Genomic DNA, 27,107 nt, shown 5'->3' with positions numbered 1-27,107 from the left:
GTCTTCAGGTAAGCTTTCAAAAAAATACTATTTTCATCCCATGATTACTTTGTACTTAAACCATGAGACTGTTGTAAATTTTAGAGTTAACCAATGAAAAGAGAAACTAAAACATAAAAAATGAACATAATGTAAAGGGAGATATAAAGTAAAGATGCCTTGAATTGTCTGCTTCTTCATTGTATATGGTGTTTTCATAGACAAATAAGAAATGCTTTGTCGTGTATACAGTTAGAACTAAAAACAAATTCTTCCTGTTTGAGTGAATCTCCCAAGTTGTAAAATCAATCAATCGACTGAGGAATAGGGTATAGGATATATAATTTGATTTGGTAATTTAAAAAAAAGATTAACTAATTTCTATGTGTTTACGTGCAGATGAGGAGACTTCCACTCTTCCTCCAGAAAAGAGAGCTCGGTTGGAGGGTGAGCCGACAGAAATCGCTAAAGATGGTACAGAGTGGCGTGAAGAACAGCTGGGGACACATCTCCATTTCACTCCAATAGAAGCAAACGACGCAGATGGAGAGCCAACAGCTAAGGCCAGGAGAAGTATCGGGAGTCGTCTTCAGAGCTTCCTGTGTTTCATTACGCTCGACATGCTTCGAAGGATTCAGCAATGGACAAATCAGCATGCACGGCAAACGGAGCAAGTGGATTGGTTCATGGACCTCCCAGAACTGAAGGCATTTATTGCAGTCATAATCTTGCAGGGGGTGACCCATGTTCCATCCCTACGTGACAGCTGGTCCGCCAATCTGGGAAACCCACACATCATTGCTACTATGGCCCGAAACCGCTTCCAAAATCATGCAACATCTATGCTTTGATGACATGTTCACACGCAGCCAGAGAGCAGAGATTGATAGGTTTGCGGCAGTTTCGGATGTTTGGGGATCTTTTGTCAATAACTGCATCTCATCCTACAACCCTGGTCGACACATCACCATCGACGAACAACTCTTCCCATCAAAGACTCGCTGCACTTTCCTGCAGTACATTGCAAGTAAACCCGACAAGTTTGGCATCAAGTTTTGGGTAGCCTGTGACTTGAAATCGAAGTACATTTGCAATGTCCTTCCATATCTTGGAAAGGACCCCAGTCGTCCAAGTGAAGAGAGACTGTCTGAGAGTGTTGTCATGAAGCTGATTGAGCCATTCATGGATAAGGGCAGAACTGTAACCACAGACAATTTCTTCACATCTCTGTCTCTTGCACAACGCCTGCGTAGCCGTAGAACCTCCATCCTCGGCACCGTCAACAAGATTCGCCGCGAAATTCCACAGTCAACTAGACAGAAGGACCAGGCTGAATTCACCACAACCCTGACAGTACATGTGGCAAAACGAAAGAAGATGGTCTACGTCCTCAGTAGCATGCACACAGTGATTGAGAATGAAGATACCCCCAAAAAGAAGCCAAACACTGTGACAAAGTACAACACCACAAAGTGCGGAGTGGATGTGATGGACCAGATGGTGCGTGAGTACAGTGTGCGCGCACCAACACGGAGATGGCCAGTCGCCGTGTTCTACAATATGATTGACATGGCAGCATTGAATGCTTATATTGTGCATAAGGCATGCACTGGAGTGCAGGAGAGACGGGTGGACTTCCTGATTGAGCTGGCGAAAGAGTTGGCCAAATCTCATTTGAGCGCGAAGAAGGCACACAAGGAGGAAGTGCGTCTGCAGCAACCTCTCACACCTAGCCCTGGGAAAAGAGCCAAGTGTCTGGTCAAGCGACAATGCATACAGAATTCTGCCTCTGTGAGATGTTTTCACTGGTACAAGTACACCTGTGGCAAATGCAAGAAGGAGACACCATGGGAGTGCCAAGCATGTTGTGACACTGACACTGCAGATGGACTGCAAGAGCACTAAAATTCCAGCTCATGTCACTATTTCCTAATGTAAATATGTACAAATATGTGGAGTTCTTTTATTACGTCCATTTTTTATTTGTTTTGTATTTTAATGACAAAAATAAAATGCTTTGGAAAAAAAATGACAGGTATCTTTGTACATTTGTCATGTTGACATTTCAGTCCTCCTTACTTAGAAACTAATTTTTCAGGTCATTTTAAGACCCTTGGCTGTAAAACCAGGACACGCTTCCATTTTTAAAATTAAAAATTATTTTAATTTTTTGTGCCATAACATCATGTTATAAAGTTGGCAAAGCTGGTGAAATGTGAATGTGGTCTGACCAGTATGCTAATAATGTGGCAGCTTCTTGCTAAAGGTGTTATGTGCCCCCCGGGGTTCACCAGTAATGGCCTCTTTTACAAAACAAAGACAGCTATTCGCACCTAAGACAGAATGTTGGCTGAAATCTGTGCTCCCACTTGGCCCCTCTCTGGGCTTTGTCCATCAAAATCCCAATCGGGAAGCCTCTGGGTTTTCTAGTGTTAAATAGATTTTTAAGACCTTCCCCCACCGATATCACAGCTATGTTTCATTTGCTGCATTAACAAAATTATTCAGTGTAATGAAATAACCAAAATGACATTAGATTTTACTCTTTTCTGCATAGGAGTAGGATTTTCCTCTAAAACTGTTAACTGTCCATTTGTACCATTGCAACAAAACTGTTAAGCTATTCATAAAATGCCCTTAACTTAGCCTGTAATTATTAAACAGATAGATATAGTTAGGTGTTTAATTTTTACTTTATTTTTGTTTGAAATTAAACAACTTCACATGCAAAATAAGTGAAATAAGGACTTCACATACAGAGAAAATCTCATGCACACCTGTCCAATGCATGATGTGTTTTGCAGAGTCATGTCCCATTTTCTGTTTTAAAAATTCTTCCATTTCTTATTAAATGTGATGAATGTCCTGTTTTTTTTATCTAATAAAGCTGTTAAATTAATATGTAAAGGTTGTACTTTATTTAAGGCATTTTAAGCCTTCCATAAGGAAAAGACAATTTCATATTTGTTTGTTTTTTTTTCCATGAACACAAGACAGTGACATGGGTGGGTGTGGTATGTTTTCAGTGTTGCTTGTCTATATGTCCAGCTTTCATGAAATTTGGTGGAGAGGTGGAGCCTGGCCAGACAGATGAGACCAAATAAAACTGTAAATCAATAGACTGACTTTGGACTGAGATGTGTACAGGTTACTGTGAGGCAGCTACCTGGGCTTGAGTTGACAGTAAGTTCTTCCGTGAAACAACTATAGAGCTGTGTCAGGTAACCACACCTACAAATGTTATTTAGAAGTCATGCAAAGAGAAACAGTGTCACAGGAAATAAGCCAAGCTAACTGCAGCACGATAAGATTTTAACTGGATTTTCTGGATCTTCTCCAAATGAATCTTTGCTGAGGTAAGAGAAGTTATCCAAAGTTTTTTTATTTATTGATGTATAGTCTTTTTTTTAATGACAAATAGTTTTATGTTTTTGTAAATATTTGTGATTTATGTCACATATATGCAAGCTTTAAACTACATTATTTGAATGCCTCTTTAGTTTAGTCCTGGGCTTTGATTAACCAGAAGTGCAAAAGAGGCTATGTTTTACAAAAGGTTTGACCAAAATTTTAAACAAGTTGGATGAAAATTGAGTAACAATTTAATTCACCTCCAAAATTTTCAAGAGACAGACTTTGGCCACTGTGGAAAGTTTAACCTATTTTATAACAATCAGGGCCGGAATAAAAGTGCAGGGGCCCTTAGGCAGAGAGAGTCCAAGCTGTCCCCTACCTGTATTAATATTGTGAAAATTGTCCATGACACAATGAAAAACTACATTTCTAAAAATTCTCAGTCAGTGGTGCCAATAGCAGCACACTACACATTGTGGTGTAATTCAATGAATTATGTACATTTTGTTTCATGCCCATCAAGGTGGTGTTACAACCAGCCGTACGGTTATAACAAAACAACGCCGAACAACCAAGAAAACCAATTATAATTATTTATTAAACCAAAACTTAAGACAAAATAATATAATCATGAAGTGTGATTGTCTGCAATATCAGTAATGTCAGGGCGTGCTTGGTTGTGTGTACAAATATAATGCAGGCAGTGTTGTATGATGTAGAACTAAACCAAACACAAACGCGAGGTGCAACGGCGCAGGTCCGGCCTGGGAGCGGAGCAAAGAAAGAAGAGAGCAGGCCGATTGTAGGTGGGTCTTATATACGCCCCGCCGAATACTCCAGCTGCACCTGCACACAAACATAATTAACAAAGCCACAAAAGAAGAAGGGGTCGTAACAGTGGTCTATGTTGGAAATATTATGTTATCATTTATATTCTTTTGAGAGGCCCACTGCTATACGTGTCTAACGAGTTGTGCAACCATTTACCGTATCTAAACACACCAGCTTGCTTGGAATGGGGAAGTCCCCGGAAGGAGTGCTTTCCAACTCTGAAGTGCCCCTTGGTGCATAAGCACAAACAACATATATACAGTACTGTTCAAAAGTTTGGGGTCACTTTGCCATGGGATTCAATAGGGAAGTGACCCCAAACTTTTGAATGGTACTGTATATATGTTGTTTGTGCTTATGCACCAAGCAGCACTTTAGAGTACCCACCCTTTTTGGAGTCCTTGGGAGGGGTGTTGGAAAGCACTCCTTCCGGGGACTTCCTCGTTCTGCTGGGGGACTTCAATGCCCACGTGGGCAATGACAGCGAGACCTGGAGGGGCATGATTGGGAGGAATGGCCCCCATGATCTGAATATGAGGTGACTCAGGCGGGGAAAGCAGTGCTTCATCAACACTGTGTACAGTGGGGATGGGGGGCTGCTGACCTCGACTCGAGACGTTGTGGGGCGGTGGAAGGTATTACTTCGAAGACCTTCTCAAGCCCACCAACACGTCTTCCGATGAGGAAGCAGAGTCTGGGACCCTGGTGTTGGCTCTCCCATTTCTGGGGCTGAGGTTGCTGAGGTGGTTAAAAAGCTCCTCGGTGGCAAGGCCCCGAGGGTGGATGAGGTCCACTCAGAGTTCCTTAAGACTCTGGATGCTGTAGGGCTGTCTTGGCTGACACACCTCTGCAGCATCGCGTGGACATCTGGGAAAGTTCCCCTGGACTGGCAGACTGGGGTGGTGGTCCCCCTCTTCAAAAAGGGGAACCGGAGGGTGTGCTCCAACTACAAGGGGATCACACTACTCAGCCTCCATGGTAAGGTCTATTCAGGGGTACTAGAGAAGAGGGTCCGTTGGATAGTCCAACCTCGGATTGAGGAGGAGCAGTGTGGTTTTCGTCCCAGTTGTGGAACAGTGGACCTCATGAACAAGAACCAATGATGAAACGTAGGTGGTCCGTCCAGAAAGAGGAGCGGATGGTTATTAGAAGTAAATGTCTGCTGTTGATAATTTATGTGTTACAGTATAATCTAACAAATGAGAGAAGAAAAAAAAAACTCATTCATCCTTCCAGATTTTAAATAGTCAGTGTAACACCTTTTGGAGATGCAAAGGCACATTTAATGAGATAATAATGATGTGTAATTCCTTATTGATCCTGGAGGGAAACTCTCCCCTTGTTTGCTTTGCTGTGGGCAGATCAGCCCTGTTCGATATCAACTGTCCAACATATCACAAAAAATGCTAAAAAAAATCTAGTTGTAGTCTTTTAAATAGTGACCACACAAGATTCACAGTATTTGTAAAATCTTAGTCTGAGACTAGGCACTTATCGCTTGGGCATCTGGTTAGGATGCCTCCTGGATGCCTCTCTGGTGAGGGAGACTACATCTCTCGGCTCGCCTGGGAACACCTTGGGATCACCCCGGATGAGCTGGTGAATGTGGCCGGGGGGGGTCTGGGTTTCCCTGCTTAGGCAGCTGTCCCCGTGACCTGACTCTGGATAAGCAGCAGACAATGGATGGATGAAAGGCATATATTCACATCAGCAGTGACTGATTATCAGAACGACCTGGGTGTGTATGTAAAGTGCAATGCTTCACCTAAAGTGCTTGAAAATTTTACCTTACGACACAAAGTAATTCAAAGTGCTTTTTTATCAATGCAAGCACAGCTAATAGAACTCAGGCAGCAACAAGCAGTAGCTGACTGATAATTTACTGGAATAATGGACTTGACTGAACTAATGTTGAAAACTACAGTGTTTTATTTATAGTCTCAGTATAGATAGAATGTTTATACTGTGTTCTTTCATTAAAACAAACAGTCTACCTATGTTTTTTTTTTTTTTTTTTTTTAACACTACCAGGAATTGAAACACTTCGCTGTCCATCGAGGAGCAACCGGAGTATTGCTCTCACTGCAGTGTTATGTTGATAAAGCCATGCACATCACAGGAACGCTCACAGCTGAACGGGCTGAATCTAACGTCATTGTTTTCATTTGTAAGTTGTATTACGGCTTAAAATGGATTCACTATTTATAGGTTTTGTTGACATTACCACGTTTTCTGAGATCTGAACTTTAAGAATATGTGCGGCGACTGAATAAAATGGTTTAATCAGGACATTTAAAAAGTAACTTTTTTTCTCAGTTTTTTGCCACTGCATTTCAGTCATTTATGGAAAAATTGTCAGCGATAAAGTTTGGAATTTGCGACGCGACTTCACAGCAAGCTGTTATGATTTTTAAACGATATAGTCCTTATCACATGTGTCATGTTAACACAGTAATACTGTAATGGGTTCATGAATTAATAATTTTAAGGTTGTTGAAATTTATATTCAGGTTGTTAAGCCTGTATGTTACTAAGCATCACCAATAATAATAATAATAATAATAATAATAAAATAGATTAGGTACTTTGATATTGGCCAGCAAGTCCTGTGTTGTCAAGTATCCCATGAGACCCCAGGTACCTTAAATAAACCTGTCCATCTTCCCAGAAATGAACATGGACATCCAACTGCTTGGTATTCGTGGTCGGGTTCAAACTCTCATCATCTACAGGCCTGGCTCCAGAAGGGGGCCCCGGTGACCCACGTCTGGTAAAGGGAAACCTGGATCCATCTTTTGTCCTCCTCATAGAGGCCTATTGAACCGTGCTTTGTCTGGTCCCTCCCCTAGAGATCTGTTTGCATGGGTGATCCTACCAGGGGCATACAGCCCCCAACAACATAGCTCAGGACGCACAAACTCCTCCACCACGGTAAGGAGGCAGCTCAGGGAGGCGTGAATAATGAACCACTAAAGGTGAATGGATGGAAGTTATTGTGTACATTGTCAATATTTATCTCTCCTCACAGTCTAGAAGCTGTGAGATTCTAATCCTGATTTCTGTTCACCTGATGGCTGATATTCATCAGATATTGTTCCTTCTGTGTTTAGAAGGAAGCAGCTTCACAGCTTTAAATTCATCCTGCCGACTTTTTACCTTTTAATTACTAAATCCTGAAAACCTAATATATATATATATATATATATATATATATATATATATATATATATATATATATATATATATATGTATATTTATTTATTTTAAGAGAAAGCTGTTACTAAATCTGTTTATGTGTTTAAAAGCGCTTTACAGTATACATCACATTCACACACTGCTGGCAGAAGCTGCCATGCAGGGCAGGATTCCATCAGGAGCAATTTGGGTTCAGTGTCCTGATAAATAAAATAAAATAAATAAAACTTGCTTAGAGCGGCAAATGTTATGAGATCTTCTGAGAAAAGACAACTTAGAAATTTTGATAGATATCTACTGTAGGAAATGTTTTGTCAGTTTTTAAAAAATCACATTTTTATTTCTGTTTTTATGTTTTAAAATGAAGAAAAGCATATAACTTTTGCAGTAAATGGACTTTCTTTTATGGGATGTAGATATTTGTGAAAAATAATGTAAAATAAAACATGTTAAGACATATATTTAAAAAAGCCCATAGTTTCCAACCTAATGACAAAAAATAGATAAAAATATCGCTGGTACTTTTAGTGTAATTATGTTGTGGAAATTCAATGCAATTATTCCATGAAAAAATCTTAAAAATTGCTAAAAACCTTCATTTGTTTTCTTATGTGTAATTAAAAACATTAGCCAGTTCTTTAGCCATTTGTGGCTTCGGAGCCGCAGGTTGGAGACCCCTGATTTAGTGATTGTAAACCAAAATTTACTGCATTTTCTTAGGCCTTCTTTTAAAGGAAAAGGACATTTTGCATGTAACAATTAAAAATGGTAATTGTTGCCCGGCACTAGTTAAAACATGTCCTAGCAGATTCAAGGGCCATTTATGATTATGTAGTTTGTTATTGATTAACCAGAGCTTAATTCCACAACAGATTTGTTGGCTGTAATTATCTTTCCTTTAATACTAGTCTTTTTTGGCCTTTAAATACATTATATTTTTCTTTCACATGAAAAAATATAGTATTTACCATATTGAGGTTTGGTATCTGTTGGTTTTCACTATAACTTCACCTGTTTGAAGACTTTAACCCTCTGTTAAAATATTGAAGCCCCAAAATACACCAAAAACAATCAAATCACAATAGTTAAAAGCTTATACACACATTTATTATCAATCACCTGATTTAACCATATCAGTTTCATATTATTTTAAAGTCGTCTTCTTTTTTTTTTTTTTTTTTTTTTTGTTACATTTCTGTATTTCTCCAAAGTGAGAAGTTGATTTTTGTTTTGCCTAAGTGGTGACCAGTTTACCTACTCTTAGACCAGGCTGTCTTTATCAGCAAGCTAGAGGGCAAAAATCAGGGTAAGAGTTAAAATATATTTGTTATAATAAAAAGGGAAATCAGTGCCCATTGGTAAACCAATGTTTTAAAATCTGATTTCAGTCCCAGTTTTGGTCTTTGGCTACGTTCATGTTGCTGGTCTTGACCGCTATCATGAAATAAAACAACGTCCATTGTTACCTTTCGTCCTTGCTGCTTCTTGCCTCCTCCGGTGCAGAATTGTGATGTCTGTCATATATCATAGTGGTTAAAGTTGGATGAAATGCAACATAACAGTTTAGACTGAGGTTGCTTTTTATTTGATTTAGGACCACATATGAAAGGGAGCTGGGTCTAATTTAAAAAAAAAAAAAATCTTATTTGTGCTGTTCAGATTCTCATAAAATATCTGTATCAGTAGTATCTGTATTTTTCTGTCATATGCCTAGACATTTGGGATTGTGATTTGTCTCTGTGCATGTATGAGAAGCCGGATTTAGGGGTTTCTTCTGGTCTTTGTGTTGCCAATGAATATGCTGGAGTGGACTGTTTTTTAAAATTCTCTCCATAAGGACAGCATGACTGTTCTGGTTTCCTCAGATCTGGGACGATTGTTATGGAGGAAGACTCTCCTGAGATCACTGTAGGAGGACTTCCATCACTTGGAAGGACGTTATTGTTGCCCTTGTGTTGGTGGACATGTGCTGGTGTTTCAGATTTTTTAAAATAGTTCCACTGAAAAGTTCTTTCAGAGTCCATATTTAATGTAAAGTCCTTCTCTGGCACTGAGATGCCCTGTGATATGAAGTCCACGTTTTCTGAGACCACCTGTGGGTTTGAGGCTGCTTGTGGCTTTGGGACTTTAGTGTCTGATTCCACAGAGAGTTCTGAAAACTGATCTGGTTTGGCTTGTGCTACCTCTGAAAGACAGCCTTGTTTGGAGATCAGATCTGGGATCTTAATATTATGGCTGTCCATTGCCATCTTGAATTGGACAGCAAATCCTGCCACCTTCCACTCCAGATCTTGAATTGTCTCCTCTTGAGACCTGAGCATGTTTTTCAGTTTAAGGTTGGATGTGATCTCTTTTTCCAACCGTTTCTGTAAAGTTTCCAGCTTGTCGAGGTTCCCCATCTGGGGTTCTACCTGACTGAGCTGAGTCTGACTTTCTGGGTTTGGTGTTTTAGATGACTTACCCAGGTTCTCAGCAATGTCCTTAAATTTCTTAGCCTCCTCTTCATAATGCCTTCTGAGACGACAGTCATTTTCCCTTTGCTGCTCAGAATCTGCCAACATTTTCCAGCAGCTTTCAGATTCTTTTTCAGCTTTAATTCTCTTCTCTATCTCCAAAGTGAGAAGCCGATTTTTATTTTGCAGTTTTTCTCTCAGATTCTCCACCTCCCTTTGTTTGGAAGAGAATCCTTGTTCAGCTATAGTCCTCTTCTCTTTCTCTATAGTCAGAAACATATTTTTCTTTTGCAGCTTTCCTCTGAGAACATCCACCTCATTGGTCCAGTAGTACAACTGATTTCGATGTACTTCCTCAGCTTTAATTCTTTTGTCTTTCTCTGCTGTGAGAAACACATTTTTCTTCTGAAGTCTTGCTCTGAGATCCGCGACCTGATCTCTCAGATAATCCAGTTCTGTTTGGTGGAACCGTGATGGAGATCTCTGAACATCCTCTGTAGGTTTTGGGGTTTGTAGCTGGGTGATGGGCTTAGTTTTACATTCTTTACTCTCCTCAAAATTTAATGTAAGTGACGACACATCCATATATTCAGGGTGCTCCAATTCCCTTTCTACATTATCACTCCACAGATTTGATGTCTGGTTCATGCTTTCCGCCATTTCTGTTTTTCTTGGATTCAGACTAATTATTTTCCAAAACAAGGTAAGAATAAATGTCAAAATGCTTTTCTCCGTGCTCAGTAATCCCACAAATGATTGATTCAGTGCTGTGGCTTATATATATAGTGGAATTACCGTGTTATGTCATCACATGCTTTGATCTCTGTTGTGATGTCATCCTGATTCCAACATACCTTAGCAACATGATTTCCAAGTCTTGTTGCCAGGCAACTTTTTTTCTTTTTTTTTTTTTTTTGTTCCTAGGCAACAAAAGGTGAGGATGATTTTGAAATTCCGTTTAAATATAGATGGATAAGATGAACCTCTGAGAACAAAGACATATTTGACCTACTGATCTCAGACCAGCAACATCAGAATCTATTCTGTGTTTTAGTTGAAGCTTTTTACATTCCTTAAATTTTTGTTTTTCTGAAAAAACAATTTTAACAGAAGTTGTTTTTTACAGTTTGGCAGATGCTAATATCCAAAAATTGTAGAAAAACAGGAATAATGGAATATATATACATTCATATACAAATAATACTGCATAATGGATAATTCGAAGTCAGCTTAACTTTGGTGAAATGGGACAGTCTACCAAGCCAATGAGAACTGCCCATAGTGACAATGTATGCATAGTATCCAAGTTTGCATAGTACAGGACACTTTATAGTGAACGTTAACACCGACCAGGTAATAATGTAAAGAAAAAAAAAAAAGAAAACTGTCTCTTGTTTTCCAGCTGGTACACTCTTTATTAACTCCTTAAAAATCCACAAATTTCAAATATTGCAGAATTTAATGTTGTCGTTTAACAAATGTGTTTTTAATGTAGTACTTGGTTTCGTGGGACAGTGCTTGGCGCACCCCGATGACAAACGTATCCAACGAATCCGCACTTCGAAGCGTGCCGACCCTGGATTGGGACACAGCTATTATTCCACGATTTAATCCCTCTGTATCTTGATGAAAATTGACTGCATGTGGTGAGTAGCCGAGGAAGATGAAGATCTTCTGATTTTCAGTTTCATGTGAATGGACCTTTAAAAGAATGAGGAATCGTTTCTTTGTTTTAATACATTTCACACAAACCCAGATCTGAACATTATTAATATTTTACATAGTGAGAATTTTTGGGTTCTTAATTAAAGGAATGATTGGAGCAACTGAGTCGGACTGGCTTGAGGCCCAAGATGTTTTGAAGAGTAAGTTGGATAAGTAGTTGCCCAAACTATATTACAGTAAGATAGACATAGATACATTAACCTATAATAAAAAAATGAAGAGACAATTTGTGGTTAAGAGGTTGCAGACCTCCCTTATTATCCCAACTGATTATTAACTTTAGAACTAACCCAATCTGTCAACAATGACACTTGATAGTTCTTGATGAAATTCAGTTGAAGTTTATTTTGAAATATGTTCTTTAGGTAAAAAACATATATGTGAAAGGATTTTATTTATTTATTTATTTATTATTTAAAGATAATTTAATTAATTCAAACCATGTTGCAAATTCAACCAAACCAGTATTGGCTTCTGTTATGCATGCACTGATTTTGCATTTACAACACATCCAAATCCTTTAAAAATGTAGGAAGTTTTTTATTTGTTTTGTATTTTTGTTGCATTTTCAGTTCTGTTAGATCATGTTTCATAGAAGACAGGCAGATGTTCAGCAATCTGCTAAAAACTGCATCTTTAAATTGTGAAGCAGTTTCTGATTAATATGTTCAGTACAGGGAACTTATTGCTGGATTCACCACCTGGAGCAGGGACAATGGTCTTATTCTTCAAGCATCAAAAGCCAAGGAAATGATTATTGATTTCAGCAGTAAGTCCTCTCATCAACCTGTCACCATTAACCAGGAAGACATTGAGGTGGTCAGCACCTATAAGTATCTGGGTGTACACCTTGATCACAAACTGGATTAGTGAGCACAGGCATGTGCCTTGTATAAGAAGGGACAGAGCAGGCTGATTTTCATGAGGAGGCTCAGGGCTTTTGACGTGAGCAGTGAAATGTTAAACATTTTTTATCAGTCTGTTCAGCAGTATGACTACAAGGGACGGTAATTGGCTGGACAAGCTGATTGATAAATGTGGGTCTGTGATGGGGAGGAAAGTGGACTCTGTGGGAGCTGTGCTAGAGAGGAGGATGATGGCTCTAATGCAGGGCATCCTGAGCAATCCCAAACATCCACTGCATGCCCCAATGACAAACCAGCGAAATAACCGTAGAAACAGACTCCTCTCGCTGCGCTGTAGAACAGAAAAGTTTAAAAAGTTGTTCATCCCTTCAGCCATTAGGATATACTGATACGTCTGAACTGAAGAACATTTTATTTGTGTATTTCACTTTTTTATATTTATGTGTGTGTTTGGTTTTGTGATTGTGTTTGCTGCCGGACACCTGATTAAAAAAGTGTTGCAATCAGTCTAACAACAGTAAGAAAGACAGGAATGTGAAGAGAATGGATCAACTTGGAGAGTGGTCAAGTTTAAGACTGAAAATGTATGTTGGTCTACATATATACAAACATAGCAGTGTCAGAGTTAAGTTATGGTCTGGCTGCCGGAGCTTTGTGCTGCAGACCTGAGAGCAAGGGAGAGTCTGGTGGTGATTATCTTTTACATGAGACCTCCATTAAAATAAAGGAATATTTAGCGATTATAGGCCTCAAACATGACTGGAATCTACATTTAAAAATGGTCATGTTTTGAATCACTAGTTTTTGTGTATGGGTGATTTATCTTGATCAGGAAAAATTGGCTTTCAGGCAAAAACGTCTCTGGACGCTGACTTGAATAATAAAAAGAAGTTTTTTTACAAAAGTTCAGACATCAAAACAGATTTCTGCAGAAAAATCTGGAGGTCCCAAAACCAGAACGAAGACCTAAAGACCTGATGTGCCATTCTCTCTTATATAGGGTATTCTGTCCTAGCAGATACGTCACCAGTATTGCTAGACAGATAGCTAACACAAAAGACTCAGTAGGCTTGACTCCAGGTTGAGCTGAGTTTACTGAGTTCTTCCAAGTTTGTAAACCTGCAACACAAAATCAAAATATACAGTATATTAACATCAACTAAAATATGTGCAAAGTTCCTGCTCAACCTTTGTCTTACTCCTTGTAGATTAATGACAATTCAAGGTAACCGATCTTTAGGCAACAATATTTGATAAGATGAACACAAACATTGTAACAATAGAATCCACCCACAGGTAAAGAAATAAGGCATAAGACGCAGTAAAGCAATTGTGCAAGGACACATAACAGAAATGAGGCCCAGCATTAAGCAACACAGCCTGCAGCTACCTATGCTAACATTTAGCTCCCGATTAGCATTAGCATAATTAGCTCGGTTTTACAACTGAAAATACAAAGCTTCAGAGACTATTATGATGCTCACAAGTTGGAACTAACTTAAATAAACATGGAGCAGTCATACTCACTGACAGATCTACTCCAAGGATCAGACAAATGACTGTGGTGGAGCACTCAGCCTACATGTGCTGTGGTTCAATACTGTTCTGCATGGTGTAATGACACAAGTCACCACCAGAGGTCCCTTACATTTGCTGACTACCGACAGGAATTCCTCAGTCCTGTATCCTCCAATCATAGAGTTTGCATATAGGAGGCTCATTTGCATAGAATACATATCCGTGTGTGAATCCAGTCTGTAGGACAGAGAACCTTACATGGTAAAACCTGAGTGTGTATCATAAAAGTGCTATGCTTAGATCCCTCATGGGGTGAGTTTTTGGACAATTTGGACTCAAACTTTGCTCTTTTGTCGATCAGTCTGCAGAGTAACACCACCATCCACCCCAAGAAAATTCTTTCACAGTTGATGGTTTCACATAATAAAAAGTGGAAGCAGTTATCAAAGTTTAAAGCAGCACTACTGAACTCTGGCAGATTTTCATACTTTGGCATCACCCAACAACAGCTAATTCAGCAATTAATCCCGTCTCTTCTCTGAGCTCTCTCCAGCCAGTTAATCAGAACAATGTTGACTCTTGTCTTTTCTCTTGCTCTATCACTTTCTGTCTTTCTTTTCCTCACTTCCTCCAATAATGACCTCTTGGTTTTCTTTGCGGAATCAGCCATGGTGCGCATCCAAAACGGCCATTGTGTTGATATCCAGTTGCTGGCATGTGACATAGTGCCATGAAGCAAAGCACAGCTAGCTGTCACATGTGAAATGTAAAATTCAGTTTCTCAGCCTCAGGACACAGCAGCCCCAGCAATGTGCACAACGACATTAGTGTGCCATCAAGATGGGTCACAAGCAGAGCTTTAAGGTATTTTCACAGCGTTGTGACACTATCCTGGTGTAGAAGAAAACTGTATGAGTTGCCATTACTTTAATGTCATTATTCCTTCACCTGAATAAGAAGTTATCTGCACTTGCACTATTTGAAACTTTTAGCTTAGCTTTCTAAATATTTAATCTGTCAAGACTATTTATTTAGTTTATAATGGCATTATTGTTTGTATTTGGTGTGTGTACGTAACAGAAAATTTTATCCATGTTTTGTGTTAAAATATATTCTGTTAAAGAACAGTGAATCAGCTTATAACTTGACTGCTAGCATGGAAAAATTTAGTACAAGTAACTAGTTTACATTAGGTGAGCATTTAGCAGTTTTCAGTGTGCTTCAAAAGTGTGGTCTTTAAGAAACTGATACTGTACCTAACATGACAAAGTATCACTAAATTAGCATCTTAAATGAAAAATAATAATAATGAATGATTAGATTTATATAGCGCTTTTCAAGACACCCAAACCACTTTTACATTGTGTATCCATTATTCATTCATTCATTCCTCACGCATATCTGGTGATGGTAAGCTACATTTGTAGCCACGGAAACATGGCTGCTAATCCACGCCTAAGGCCTCGCCGACCATCGCAAACATTCATCCACATTCATTCACCAGCGATGCCAAAACTGGAGGCAAGGAGGGTAAAGTGTCTTGCCCAAGAACATAACAACAGATGACTAGGGGAGTGAGAATCGAACCACCAACCTTCCAGTCATTGGACGACCCGCTCTAATGTCTGAGCCCAAAAAGTTTCCAAATTTTATCCACTTACTCAAACTAAAAGAAATATCCAGCTTAGCGGTTTATTTTTTGTTTTGTTTTTTTTTTTTTTTAAATGGAAGTACAGCTCTTTAAAGCCCCCCAAACACAAAAAAAAGGGGGGGGCATAACACACCAGGAGCCATAACACAAGTATTACATCGTGTACAACAGGTTTTTGTACAATGTTTTAGCAAAAGTTATGCAAAAGGTCTCAGAAACTGTATGTATTAAAGGTCCCATATTATGCAAAATTCACTTTTTAATGGTTTTGGAACAGTCATACTGGTCCCCCCGCATGTGTAGGAGACCCGTAAGTGTGAAACTCTTTCAGGCGCTCTCTCTCCCCCCTGCTCCACCTCTAGGGAAGTAAGCGCTGAAATGAGCTTGTTTGAAAGCGTGTACGTTATGACGTCATAAGGGACAATAACCACTCCCCACAGAGCGATGGACCCGTCTACCGGCTCTCAAAGCCCGCCCTCTAAAAATCACCTAGCGCCCAGTGTTTTTCCCTCTTCGGCAACCCTCGTTAGCGGACATGGCTAAGCGACAGAAGCACTGTTCTGTTTGTGGCTGCATAAATGAACACGAAAACGTTTTTTTACTTCCATCCACTGAACCCACGAGGACTGAGTGGATTAATTTTATTTTTGGAGGAAATGTACCCGGAAAACTTCCAAAGGTTTTGCATGTCTGTGGCCAGCATTTCAAAGAGGACTGTTTCCACAACATGGGGGCATGGAAAGCAGGCTTCGCCAACCGTTTGAAGCTGAAGCCAGGTTCAATACCAACTGTCCGTGACACAGCTGGAGAGGTAAGAGCTGGCAGTTATTTTATCGTTTCGGCCTTATTAGTCTGATAGCTTGAAAATATATTAACCTGTCAATCACCTCATGACGGGCGATACGATGGGCGGAGCCAACAGCTGAGCTGCTCCACCAGGGTTCCGCCCACCATAAACGGCACATTTCTGAAGCTGCTAAAAAGAGGGAGGTGAAGAGAAGCCGCTGCACTCAAACTGAGGGTCGATTTGTCCATACCATGGCGGAAATATTTCATTTAGATATTAATGAATGGTCTCAGATTGGGAATAAAGTGTATAATATGGGACCTTTAAGTATGATACACACAGTGTTATAGGTCCTGTTTTTATTTCCACATGTTCTCAAGTCAGAATGAAGGAGGAATAATAACAATTTAGATTAAAAATACATTGTATTATTTTCTCATTTTCCAATAAGGGCTTCAATATTCACCCTTTGCTTGTTTGTGTTTGTCTTTAAATCCAGCACCGGATGATACCATTGCTGATTATGAGGGCCAGAGCTTATCTCAGCGTTTGCTTTCGAAAGAATGTCTCCATCTTCCTGTTCCTGGCTCTGTGTATCTTTTTCTTTCTACTATATCGTATAGAAATCATGGAGGTGAGGACTTTTTCAGAAGCAGCAATTTAAAGCAGTAGTTTATTTATTTTTTGTTTACTTAATCAATTATTTGTTCATTTATTTTACTTGAAAATGTTTATGTAATGATTTTATGCAATGTAATCCTCATCATGGTAGAAGCCACCAAATGTGGCTGGTAGTTATAAACTGTCTCTTCTTTTGTATTCCTCTTGTGTTTTGACAGGTGGTAACCAGCATCAAGGTGCAACATTTCCCCAACATAGGATGGACTGTCAGCCAGGTAGTAAAGTATAAACACAGTCATAGTATTCAGTTATTGTAACATCATTATTGGTAGCGTGACTCATAAATGTGGGCTTTCTTGATTGGCTTTAATTGTGAATTTGTCCTAAAAATTTCTCTAACTGATGAGCTGCATCATAAATTAAGTTCAAATGGCTAAATTTGGCCTCATCAGCTAAACTCTACTGTGTTCCTTACCCATGACACCCCCCCACCCCCTTCCTAAGAGTAAAAAGGCAGATATATTCTTCTTATTAACACGGATTAACCTTCCTTACAGTTCATGCTTACTCATCTCCTACCTGTTCTTTCTTCTGTAAATTCTATATATTAAATAGGAAATCAGTGAAGAATAATGGCCTTTAATCAAGATTTGTAAATAGACCATGTGATGCTATTACATCAGTGTTGTTGTATCTAAAATGTAAACATCAGGTTCAACATGTATTTCAACCACAAAAAATCTTCCTATTTCATGCCAAATTATTAGGCACGAAGCAGCTTCCTGTGCTTCTGAATCACTGACATAAAACATCCTGTAGGAGCCATAACTATAAACATGTTTCATGTTTGTACTTTGTTGATGTGTACACACTTAATTGGTGTTTGGGAAGTGGGTGTGGCACTTGGGTCTTAAGTAGTGATAAATAGTTGCTGTCACCTGGGCGCTTGGTGGGTTCTTGATGATGTAGAGGTGGGGTGAGCCGGGGAGCGTTATTGTTTGTTGACCGCATAAGCGTTTCAGAGGATGTAAGAAAGGATGTTAATCATAGAAATATGGAATATGCATTGTTTTGTATTCACGTAAATGAGGATAATGGATTATGTGAAAGTATGAATAAACAATTGCGAGACATGAGGTACGTAGTGCGCGTCATCAAGTTCACTCCCCTGTTTAGCCTGCCGCGGCTGAGCAAGTTGGCGTTGGATATTTAGCTGCAATACATCCCATAATATCAACTACAGTATAGAACAACCTGTACCAAAAACAGAAAAAGATCCATTTAGTGAGTCTTAAACCGTGTTTCTGCTTCAATTTTCACTGCATCTTTCATCGTGGGCAGGACTTTTCAGCTTATTACAGCAGTCAGTATTTAGTCATTTTGAACAGTAAAAGCATGACTCTTCAATTGTTTGATTTCTCATCTTTTTTTTTCCAGTGTCAGAATAAAGTTAGCACCAGCATCACTTCAACTACTGAACCTCACAAGAACATTGCCACCTGCACTTTCCAGCCGCTGTCCACAGAGGAGGCTGTTGAGATAGACTCCCTATTAGACTCCATTGCTTGGCCTGAAACTCTACCATTACTGTCTTCTTTTTTCCTGAATGAGACAAGTGATCCAGCCCACAGCTCTGTCACTATTCTTCCACGGAGAGGAGGTGGTCAGTGGCACATAGGGGATGAGCTGGAGGTTTTCATCAAGATTTGTGACTTTTATGGCCGTCCCAAGACAAATGGGGGGGATGTCTTACTTGCCCGGCTGCACAGTCCTAGTCTTCTTGCAGGTGTGGCTGGGCAAGTGGTGGATCATAACAATGGCTCCTACTCTGCTGTTTTCTTTTTACCTTGGGAAGGAAGCGCTCTTGTTGAGGTAATATTAAAACTTAGCTATTCTGCTGTAGATGTAATCTCCCTCAATTGTTAAAGCCTCTGCTCATCACCATTCTTTTGTTGCATAGCATACATCATATTCAGTTTAGACTACTTAAAGTGTCAGATATTGCAGTTGTATTTTCTACTTTGAAACATCAGCTACCAATGTTTCTGTCAGTCTTGTAAAACCAGGCTTAGCTTAACCCTCCTGTTATCATTGGGCGTATTCCTGCAAGGACATTGCTAGCTCATACAAATTAAGGGAAGAGCAAACATATAACTGTTTGCATGGCAACCCTCTATCCAAATATTTCCTCATTGTGCTTTGTGTATACGTGGTCTGCTCTCTCTCTCTCTCTCTCTCTCTCTTGAAAATGTCCTCTGGGAAAAGGTTTACTGTCAATGACGTTTTGGAACAACTCATTGACAGTGAAACTGATGTAGAGGAGAATATATCCGAGACAGAGGATTGTGTTGAGGAGAACCCTGATTTTGTGGCAATCTCATCTGATAAGAGTGAGAGTGTTGACCCTCCTGTTGTCACTCAACCACCAGCAGACAGGAACCCTTCCAAAAATGGAAAGATGATATGGTTCCTTTCCCCACTTTAACAGCCGGATAGACTTAGCGCTTCTAATATTATCAAAATAGTTGCAGGTCCCACATTGAAAACAAGAAGTTTGACCTGATGGTGGTGCTGCAGGAAAGGCCATATTATTACCAAAACCAACAGGGTTCAGACTCTTGTGGTAATTAATTGTTCCTGTAAATTTGAGAAAATTTGGATGAAAACTTTTCAAGAAAAATTTATTCTAATTTAAAAGTTTGATCTATTGGTGGCACTAGAAGACAGATTAAGGTTTCATTATCAAGAGGTTATTTATGTATTCAACAAAAAAAAACACAGTGCCTGACACAAAAACTTAACAATTTTCTGTAAATCATTTTCTGGAGGCAAATATCCCTGTTGTCAGATTTACCTGAAGGGTGAAATGTGTTAGTAATATTTGAGGATAATAGAAGGGTTAAGTGCCTTGAACCACTATATAAATACAATTTTTTTTGCTGTTTGGGGATCAGTTCTCCAAAGGGATGTATTTCTATTAGTAATATTACTTAATTTGATTCTGTACAGCAGAGGCTAATTAGGATTGATGAGGTTTTTGGTGAGTACTCTTGTTCCCTGCCCTAACAGGTGACCCTGGTTCACTCCAGCGAAGCAGTGACAGTGCTGCAGAGTCTTACCCAAGAACAACCTGACAGAATTTATTTCCAAAGCCTTTTCCGCTCAGGCTCAGTCACTGAAACTACCACTTGTAATGTGTGCCTTAATGCGGCCCAGCAGCAGCTGTGCAACTACACAGACCTTCACACAGGAGATCCCTGGTTCTGCTACAAGCCAAAGACATTAGCATGTGATGCCAGGGTCACACACACCTACGGAGGATTCAGAAAGACACTCAGTCCCAAAGAGGAGAAACTCTTTCAAAGGCAAGTATTATCTATTCAACAATCCTTTGTGGCAATTTTCAGGCAGGACAGACTGAATGTAAAAATGCCTGAATCACTCTAGATTCACCTAGGCCTTAAACTTCACAACACATCACATACCAACAACTAGATAAAAACCACACTTTCACCATCAGAAATAAAGTAAAAAAAAAGAAAAAGAAACTGAAGTACAGACCAAAAAACAGGAAAAATTAGGACAAAGTACATCAGCAGGCCACAAGATAAGAATAAGTATCAGATTAGATTTTACTGCCAGAGCTACAGCAACAGGATGAGAAATAGGTGCAGAATTAACCTTGTTTTTGCTATCAGTGAGTAATAACTGGTTAGCTCTCTTGTTCTGTGTGATGACATTTTACCTCAGTTCTCTGTATCATGGCTAAAAATAACACAACATCACAACGACATGTTCCAAGCAAAAAGCACAAAGGAAATTTAGAACATTTTGTTTTTTTCTTGGTGTGTTTGTCCATCACTCCACAATTTCTGCAGTTGCTGTCAATGTTTTAGCCAGCCTCCTCATCATGCCAACAAATTAATATGTATTGTTGTCCATGAGCTGTAATTTCATGACAGTGGTGTTCCAGTCCTAAACTGTAGAGGGCGCCAAAGATATAAGTATTGGCTACACTAATGGGGGATTTACAACACTGCTTACATAAAATGAATTTGATTTAATATAGTTGTAGTAAATGGACTGTACTTGTATAGCTCTTTGCTAGTCATATGTTGACCACTCAAAGGGCTTTTACACTACATCACATTCACCCTTCACCACACTCATTTAACATTTTGTTTATTTATTTAAAAACAGTTCTGTCCAGTCAAGTTTTTTTTATGCTTTATGCTTTGCTTCAGTGATGTCAACATGAAAGTTGTGATTCCAGCATCAGGACCTGCAAACATCACTGTGTTGCCGACATTGAAAGGTAAAGCCTTTTTATTCTTTATATTGTTTATTTACCTAATAATTTTCATTGAGCCGTGATTTTTAAACTTAATGATAAATATCATGCATCAACTTTACAGCATTATACTGATCAAAATAGTTCCCAACAGACTGTTAATAGTAAACCCATTTGACAAAAGTAAATAAAAGAAAAATGTAAATGCTGCAGTTAAAGTATATGAAGCAGTAACTCCTGCTGATGGAAAATCTCCACAAGTGGTCTTGAACTAATGCTGCAGGTATTTAGCCATCCCTCCAGAATATCTCAAGAACATTTCAGGCTTGAAGTACATGTATTAACAGAGCAAAGGTTTAATGAAGAATACCTTTGGGGAAGTGTAAAAGATTTTATTTCATTCATGCTCTGTTTTAGTGTGCAACAATGCCTGCACAAATATTCATGTAGAAGTCATAAGAAGGAAACTTTCCTGCTTCTCTTTGCAAAATCTAAACAAGCCTAATGCAATATTTTGAATAAGAGCAGTGGAGAATTTCACGAGTGTAACACCATTCATCTGGTTAACACAGATCATGTTTAGGGCTTTGAAGAAACATTCTTTTGGATCTTTTTGTTGAATTAGTTTGAAAGTCAATAAAAACAAAAACAAAAGAAAGACATTTTTTTTTCTTTTACTTTTTCTTAGATCAACCAAAGATGAAAAGCAGCCTAGTGACAAATAGACCCTCTGGCTTTTACTACATGGGTCTGTGGCAAGCATTAGATGGCACCATAATTCGCCAGTTCAACACCTCCACAGCAGTCAGTCAGTGTCTAAAGGGCAAGACTGTCCACCTGTACGGAGACTCCACAATCAGGCAGTGGTTTGAATACCTCAACAACGCCTTACCAGGTAGCGTCTCAGAAGGGATTTCTGGCAGCAACTTCATTCTGTTTACACGGCATACTAATTTGTTTTTATGGCATACTTTTAGATCTCAAGGAATTTGACCTGCACAGCTTGAAAAAAAATGGACCTTTTATGGCCCTGGATTATGCAAACAACATTTTAGTGACGTACCGCTGCCATGGACCACCCATCCGTTTTTCCACAGTGCCAGTCAGCCAGCTCCATTATGTTGCAAATGAACTAGACAGTGTAGATGGAGGCACCAACACTGTTGTAGTCATTGGTATCTGGTCACACTTCAGCACTTATCCTATTGAGGTCTACATCCGGCGTCTGCAAAGCATCCGTAAGGCGGTGGTAAGGCTACTGTCCAGGGCTCCAGGTACACGAGTCATCATCCGGACTGCAAACCCTAAAGCTCTGACAGTCTACGAGACGCTGACCAACAGTGATTGGTACTCAATGCAGCGCGACAAGGTGCTCAGGGCCATGTTCGAAGGAGTTGAAGTTCACCTGGTAGATGCCTGGGAGATGAGCTTGGCACACCAACTGCCGCACAGCCTGCATCCACAAGCTCCCATTATCAAGAATATGATTGATGTCCTCTTGTCGCACATTTGTGTTGGCATAACCACTGTAAGGGATCCGAAATAATTAACCAAGGAAAAACACACACATAAGGCTCCATCAGTTTTAACAACATAGGCACAGAATGACAACACCAGCAGAAGAATGCATATGTGAAATAACTTTCCTCAAGCAGGGAAGTTAAATCACCTAAAGAAAACCAGTACAGACAAATAAGCAACACAGGCAGAGAAGGAATATGACTACTACTAGATGACTACCTCTGAATGATCAAACTTATTGAACTTCTGAAATTTCAGAAGATGTGGTAACTCATTAACCAACACAAAAGCTGACAGAGAGTATCGTGTAGAACATCCTTGTTGCACCAGTATGTCTTTAAAATGTAAATCAGGTTGGATGGGGAACAACACTGCCATCTTCAGGACACTCCAAAGATTCTCACTCAGGTTCAGCTCCAGACTGTGAGTGGGGAACTCTGGTGCTTTAACTGTGTTTTTCTGAAACAACTTTTCTTTTTTGTTGGTAGTTTGCTTGAGGTCAGTCTGAAAGCCTGAGCCAGGGGGATTCAGCTCCGGTCCTCAAGGGCCACAGTCCTGCAGGTTTTTGATGTGTCCCTGCTCCAAAACCACCTGACTTAAATTGATGAGTCATTGTGCAAAACTTAATAGGCTGTTGGATCCATTTAATTTGAGTCAGGTGTGTTGAAGCAGGAAACATTGGAAAATCTGCAGGACAGCGGCCCTCGAGGACTGACTTTGGACACCCCTGGCCTAAGCTGTCTTTACCCTAACTAGTCTCCGTTTACACATTAAAACATTCCCACAAAATGATGTCATGATCATGTCTGAGTGTAGGGACAGCATTAATGAGGTGATGCTTGGTGGCATCCCCTTTTATATGCCACCAAGCATCAAGCAATTCCACTGCTAGGAATTGTGGCCAAAACAGCTGGAATGATTAATAGATGCAAACCTATAGAAGTTTCTATCAAGGTCCCGGTCCAGATGGACTTCCGCTAGAATTTTTTAAGGCGCTTAACACTAAACTCATTCCATTATTGCTTTCTGTTTATGTTGAATCGTTGTCACAGGGCTCTCTCCCCCCTACATTGAGACAGGCCTCTATTAGTGTCCTCTTAAAGAAGGACAAGGATCCAGAACTTTGCACTTCTTACAGGCATGTCTCGTTAATGAATGCAGACACCAAGATACTTGCAAAAGCCTTAGCTCATCGCTTAGAAAAGGTCCTCCCAATTATTATTTCCAGGGAGCAGACTGGTTTTGTAAAGGGCCGTCAGCTTTTTTACAACATTCGTACTTTACTAAATGTAATCTACTCTAAAGAATCCACAAACACACCGATGTGGTAGTATCAGTCGACGCGGAAAAGGCGTTCGGCAGAGTTGAGTGGAACTACTTGTTTGCTGTTTTAGATAAATTTGGTTTCGGCAAAGGCTTCATATCTTGGATACGTCTTCTTTATACTTTACCATGTGCCACTATTACTACTAATGGTGTTCAGTCCAGTTCTTTCCTTTTGAATAGAGGATGTAGACAGGGTTGTCCTTTGTCTCCTGTTTTATTTGCGCTTGCAATGGAGCCATTGTCAGTTTATTTGAGATCCTCTCCCGTTTTTACTGGCATTACACGTTTGCGCACGGAATATAAGCTTTCATTATAGACCGACGACTTGTTGCTGTATGTCTTAAATCCTCTAAATACAGGTCCTGCTATTCTGTCATTTTTTTATAGGTTTGGCGCATTTTCAGGGTACAAGGTCAACGTTTCAAAAAGCGAATGTTATCCTGTCAATGCGTTAGCGATGCAGTCTGACATCCCTTTTAAACTTAGTCCTTCTGGATTTAGGTATCTGGGGGTTAACATAGCTAACTTCATATGGAATGGCCAAACACCTAGGATCCGCCAAAAAGTACTTCAAAATTGTAAGTTTGATGGTGATCTCTCTCTGCCAAATTTCCAGTTTTACTATTGGGCAGTGTTACGGCCGGCAATTATTGCTGACACCTGTGGCTCGTCACCCATGCAAATGCCTGCCCTGATTCCCTGTTTGGAGTGGCTGGAGCCGTCAGACCATCGTCTCCTCCCCTCTGGTTGGCTCAGCACTCAGCCATTCACAACTCCAGCCACAGTACTCCAGCAAATAAAGGACTGCTGCTGAGCTCATTCGGGAGGGAGAAGCTGGACAGCACAGGCTGCTTCCCCACACTCTGGCAGACTTATGGCGGCACTACTGTTTCCTTTGGGGATTTTGATTATAGTCTTGTTGGTTTGGGCTTGCCTTTGTATACACACAGTTTTGGTTTGAGTTGTGCTTTAGGTTATTATGTGTTCTGCCAGTTTTATTAACTTTGGTGTTTAGTTTTGTTTAGGTTGTGTTTGGCTAGGTTAGTGTGTTTTTTATTTGTGACGACGGTCACATTAGTTTACTGGAACTGCTTCACTTTTGTTGTTTAGTTATGACGCTGAGTTAGGGGCACACTTTTGTTTATATAGATTTGTCTTAATTTAGTAATCCCCTTTTTTATGTTTCTTTCAGCAGTTTCACCAACCCCAACACTATTCATGTTTGACTTCCTGTTTTATTTGTTGACTTCCTGTTTTATCCTATATTTATACTTATCACAATAAAATACTGTGTTTCATTTGTACATCTGTCCACGACTGTTGTTTATGTTGCGCCCCGCTCATACCCCTTGAAAACGGGACGTAACAGGCAGTTAATATAACTAGGATTGCGTTTTGGTCAAAGACGGTTGACATACCTTGGTGTCAACTAGAGGCACGATCATGTCCTTCGTCCTCTCTTCTTGCAATACTGACTGGCCCGGTCTCGACTAACCCCTCTGGCCTTACCTCCAACCCAGTGGTTATCGCCACTCTCAGAATATGGTTTCAATTTAGAAAGCAGTTTAAATTTACCCCTGCTTCATCATTAACCCCATTGCTGAGGAATCATATGTTCAAACCTACATTTACAGATCCCACTTTTATCCTGTGGCATGATAGGGGACTGAAATGTTTTAGGGACCTCTATAGGGATGGGGTTTTTCGCTCCTTTGCAGATTTGGCTCGTGAATTTAATCTCCCACTCTCACATCTTTTTAGATACTTCCAGGTTAGGAATTGTGCCAAGTGCTTGTTTCCTGCTTTCCCTCATTCCCCTCCTGAGCAGGTATGGGATGAATTTCTAGGATTAAATCCTTTTACAGAAGTCTCTTGTCTCAAAAATTTACTGCACTATTCAGTCCTACGATGGTCTCCTAACGACTAGAACAAAGGAGGCATGGGAGCGTGAGCTGGGATTTGTCCTCAATGAACGTTGGGACACCACACTAAATACTATTCACAGGAGCTCCATATGTGCTCGTTTGACTCTGATACAGTTCAAAGTCCTGTTTAGGTGTCATTTCTCAAAAACAAATATCGTTGTCTCAAATATTCCCAACCACAATAGATGTTTGTGATAGATGTGCGGGCTCACCTTGTAATCTTGCACATATGTTTTTCTACTGCCAGTCATTTAAGAATTTTTGGGGGACGTATTTTACCACAATGTCGAGGGTATTCTTGAAGCCTTTTGATGTTTCCCCACATATTGCCATCTTTGGTCTTCCAGAGGAATACACCCGGTATTCTACTGTACATTTAGAGGTTTTAGCTTTCACTTCTCTGATGGCCAGACGTCATCTCCTCCTTCAATGGAAGTCAACAAATTCCCCCTCCAGTACGCAGTGGATGAATGAGGTTATGTATTTTTTAAAAGTTGAGAAGATTAGATACTCTTAAGAGTGGCGGTTCAAATAGATTTTACAAAAAGTGGCAACCTTTTCTGAATTATTTTGAGACTATCTAAAATAGTCGCGCCTCTCCCACCCACCCCCTTTTTTTTTTTTTTTTTTTTTTTGTACTTTTTTGTACTTTTGGTCCTGTGCTTTGGGGGTTTATTTACTTCGGTTACCTTTTTAATTTTGGGCTTTGTTTTATTATCTTTTATATGTTTTATATAAATATGTAAGAAAAAAAATTCATTGTGTGTAAAGGAAAGTTAAAAGCATGCACTGTGCTGGTTTCAAACTGATTGTGGTAGTTGTTAATACCATTTTGTATACACACCAATAAAGAGTTATGCTGCAGAGGTTTGCAGTTGCAGTAGCACCAAGTGCATATTGTGTTATCATACCGTTTGATTCAGGTGTGTTAGAGAAAGGTTGCATCTAAAATTTTCAGGATAGTAGATCTTGAGGACAGGACTTGGGCAGCCCTGGTTTAGGTATTAAAAATAATTACAAAAGGAAAATATTTTGTTTTACATTAAACAGCAATGATTGTCCTT

General features: G+C 39.7%; 2 protein-coding genes across 4 annotated transcripts; both read left to right on the top strand.

Annotated features, from left to right (window-relative positions):
* The first annotated feature begins 834 nt into the window (after nucleotides 1–834).
* LOC121635108 (piggyBac transposable element-derived protein 1-like) lies at nucleotides 835–1,884 on the top strand. Its single transcript, XM_041978170.1, has one exon. It carries the CDS (start codon nucleotides 835–837, stop codon nucleotides 1,882–1,884), a length of 1,050 nt encoding a protein of 349 aa, XP_041834104.1.
* A 1,321-nt stretch (nucleotides 1,885–3,205) lies between these two features.
* Nucleotides 3,206–25,422, top strand: LOC121634557 (NXPE family member 3-like). Of its 3 annotated transcripts, none has more exons than XM_041977271.1 (8): nucleotides 3,206–3,335; nucleotides 16,859–16,993; nucleotides 17,199–17,255; nucleotides 18,418–18,852; nucleotides 20,050–20,345; nucleotides 21,225–21,295; nucleotides 21,960–22,166; nucleotides 22,249–25,422. In XM_041977271.1, exons 2-8 carry the CDS (start codon nucleotides 16,865–16,867, stop codon nucleotides 22,815–22,817), a joined length of 1,764 nt encoding a protein of 587 aa, XP_041833205.1. In that variant the 5' UTR covers nucleotides 3,206–3,335; nucleotides 16,859–16,864; the 3' UTR covers nucleotides 22,818–25,422. The 3 variants fall into 3 exon arrangements, with proteins under 3 accessions (XP_041833205.1, XP_041833204.1, XP_041833202.1); XM_041977270.1 differs by lacking the exon at nucleotides 3,206–3,335 and adding an exon at nucleotides 14,492–14,748; XM_041977268.1 differs by lacking the exon at nucleotides 3,206–3,335 and adding an exon at nucleotides 14,492–14,785.
* Nucleotides 25,423–27,107: the final 1,685 nt, after the last annotated feature.

The sequence above is a fragment of the Melanotaenia boesemani genome, chromosome 23 (genome assembly GCF_017639745.1).
Source record: "Melanotaenia boesemani isolate fMelBoe1 chromosome 23, fMelBoe1.pri, whole genome shotgun sequence".
Taxonomy (NCBI): Eukaryota; Metazoa; Chordata; class Actinopteri; order Atheriniformes; family Melanotaeniidae; genus Melanotaenia; species Melanotaenia boesemani.
Note: the sequence above shows the minus strand (reverse complement) of the source record. Positions and strands in the feature narration are given on the sequence as shown.